Genomic DNA, 2,155 nt, shown 5'->3' with positions numbered 1-2,155 from the left:
CAGGGGGGCATTCTCAGGCACACCACCATCAGTGCCACTAACTGGGACACTATGGAGACCCAGGGGGGGCATTCTCAGGCACACCACCATCAGTGCCACTAACTGGGACACTATGGAGACCCAGGAGGGCATTCTCAGGCACACCAACATCAGTGCCATTAACTGGGACACTATGGAGACCCAGGAGGGCATTCACAGGCACACCACCATCAGTGCCACTAACTGGGACACTATGGAGACCCAGGGGGGCATTCTCAGGCACACCACCATACAAAGGTGGAATTATTATATGGCTGCAGATGCAGCCATTTAACTTAAAACGTACCCCAGATTCTGGGCTTAGAGAACCGTGTGGGTACCATATTCTTGTCTTTCTTCTTGGTTTTTGCTTTTCTCCAAGGCAGAGAATCTCCATGCTTCATCCTATCATTGAAGGCCTCCTCAAGTGCATGTAGAGCTTTCTTTACCCCTAACCCCAGGTTTCTGTGCCCACCTTTCTTGCTGTATGGCAAGAAAAGATACTTGATAGATCACGGAAATAGTTTATACTTCTAGACTCACTTGAATGCAAAACTGCAATGTGGAACTACATGCTTGTCTCCATATATCTGATTTTTTGAAGATAGTCAAATACTAGATGCTCCTGGCTTTTCACATTGTGGGTGTTGGAACTGTGCGGTTCACAATTCTGAAAATTGTTTTTGTTTCCTGTAACAAGTAAGACAGAATCCCAGGGCAGCCTGGCTGGCAGCTAGGTGTTTAGTATCTAGTTCAGACCTAAGAAATAACTGCTTCAACTGGAATTAGCACCCAACTGAAAGCTTTGCTACTTCTCCCACCATTACATGATATTTTACCTAGTATTGCATATATGTTTATGCATGGACTGGGGATACGGTTCAGCTGGGCAGAGTATCTGTCTACAATATACTGGGCTCAATCCCTGCCACTGCATACACTGAGTGGCACATTCTTGTAATCCCAGTACTTAAATGATTCTGATGGGAGTATCAAAACTCCAAGATCATCTTTTGCTACATAGCAAGTCAATGGACAGGATAGCATATATGAGGGCTTGCTCAAAAATTACAAATAAATTTATCAGTGTTTTGCTGTTCTATTGCTGTGAAGAGATACTAAGACTGGGGCAACTTATAGAAGAAAGCATTTAGTAGGGAGTTTGCTTACTGTTCCAGAGTTTAGTCCGTAAGCATCATGGAAGGGAGCAGGGTGGCCCTGGAACAGTAGCTGAGAGCTTTACATTCTAATCCCTAGAGATAGAGGAGAGAAAAGGGGGAGAGAAGGGGAGACGTGTGGGGCGGAGAAGGGGAGAGAGCCCGAGAGGGATTGGTCCTAGGCCTAGTGTCAGCTTTTTGAAACCTCAAAGCCCACCCCCAGTGACACACCTCCTCCAACAAGGCCACGCCTCCTCATTCTCCCCAAACAGTTCCACCACCTGAGGACTAAGTGTGTAAATATATTACCTACTGAGGCCATTCTCAGTCAAACTACAATTAATATTACTCCCCAGTAAGATTACCACTATAATGAATAGTTTCTAATGTATCTGGCTTGAGTGATGGTTTACTAACTTGTAAATTCCATGTATGAAGGTAAGATGTAATACAGTCTTCTGGTGATGGTGGGTGACAGCTCCTCAATTAGAGTAGTTCTGGTATAAACTTCTATAGCCCAATATAGACACTAATAAAATGTTCCTACTAAGTGACTGTTAGATTATTTCTTTAACTTGTAGGTGGCAACGTCCTCATCTTGGCTCTTTGGGGGGACAAAGGAGCCCCACAAATGCAGGCCTTGCACTTCAGTTTCTCCTTGGGTGCCTTTCTGGCTCCCCTGCTGGCTAAGTTGGCCTGGGGTACAGTGTCTGCTCAGAACCACACCGAGGCTGACTTTGACCCTCTGATGCTGAACCGGTCCTCCAAAGCCGCCTCAGACTCTGTGTTCGCCGTACCTGATGACATGAATCTGTTGTGGACATATGCCTCCATCGGCACCTATGTTTTAGTAGTTTCTGTCTTTCTCTTTGGTCTGTTTTGTAAGAAACATTCAAGGCAGAAAAAACCCAGAGCATCTGCTCAGGGAGCTCAGAGGGCTAAATATCACAGGGCCCTGCTATGCCTCCTCTTCCTCTTCT

At 45.7% G+C, this 2,155-nt stretch overlaps 1 protein-coding gene across 1 annotated transcript in view; it reads left to right on the top strand.

The window, feature by feature from the left end:
• Nucleotides 1-2,155, top strand: part of LOC116075404 (sodium-dependent glucose transporter 1A-like) — a 12,524-nt gene that overhangs the window by 8,499 nt on the left and 1,870 nt on the right. The window contains exon 6 of the mRNA XM_031348522.1: nt 1,757-2,149. Coding sequence (XP_031204382.1) covers nt 1,757-2,149 — 393 coding nt within the window. The remainder of the gene's footprint in view (nt 1-1,756; nt 2,150-2,155) is intronic.

The sequence above is a fragment of the Mastomys coucha genome, unplaced genomic scaffold (assembly GCF_008632895.1).
Source record: "Mastomys coucha isolate ucsf_1 unplaced genomic scaffold, UCSF_Mcou_1 pScaffold3, whole genome shotgun sequence".
NCBI lineage: Eukaryota > Metazoa > Chordata > Mammalia > Rodentia > Muridae > Mastomys > Mastomys coucha.
This window is presented reverse-complemented; position numbering and strand designations above follow the sequence as displayed.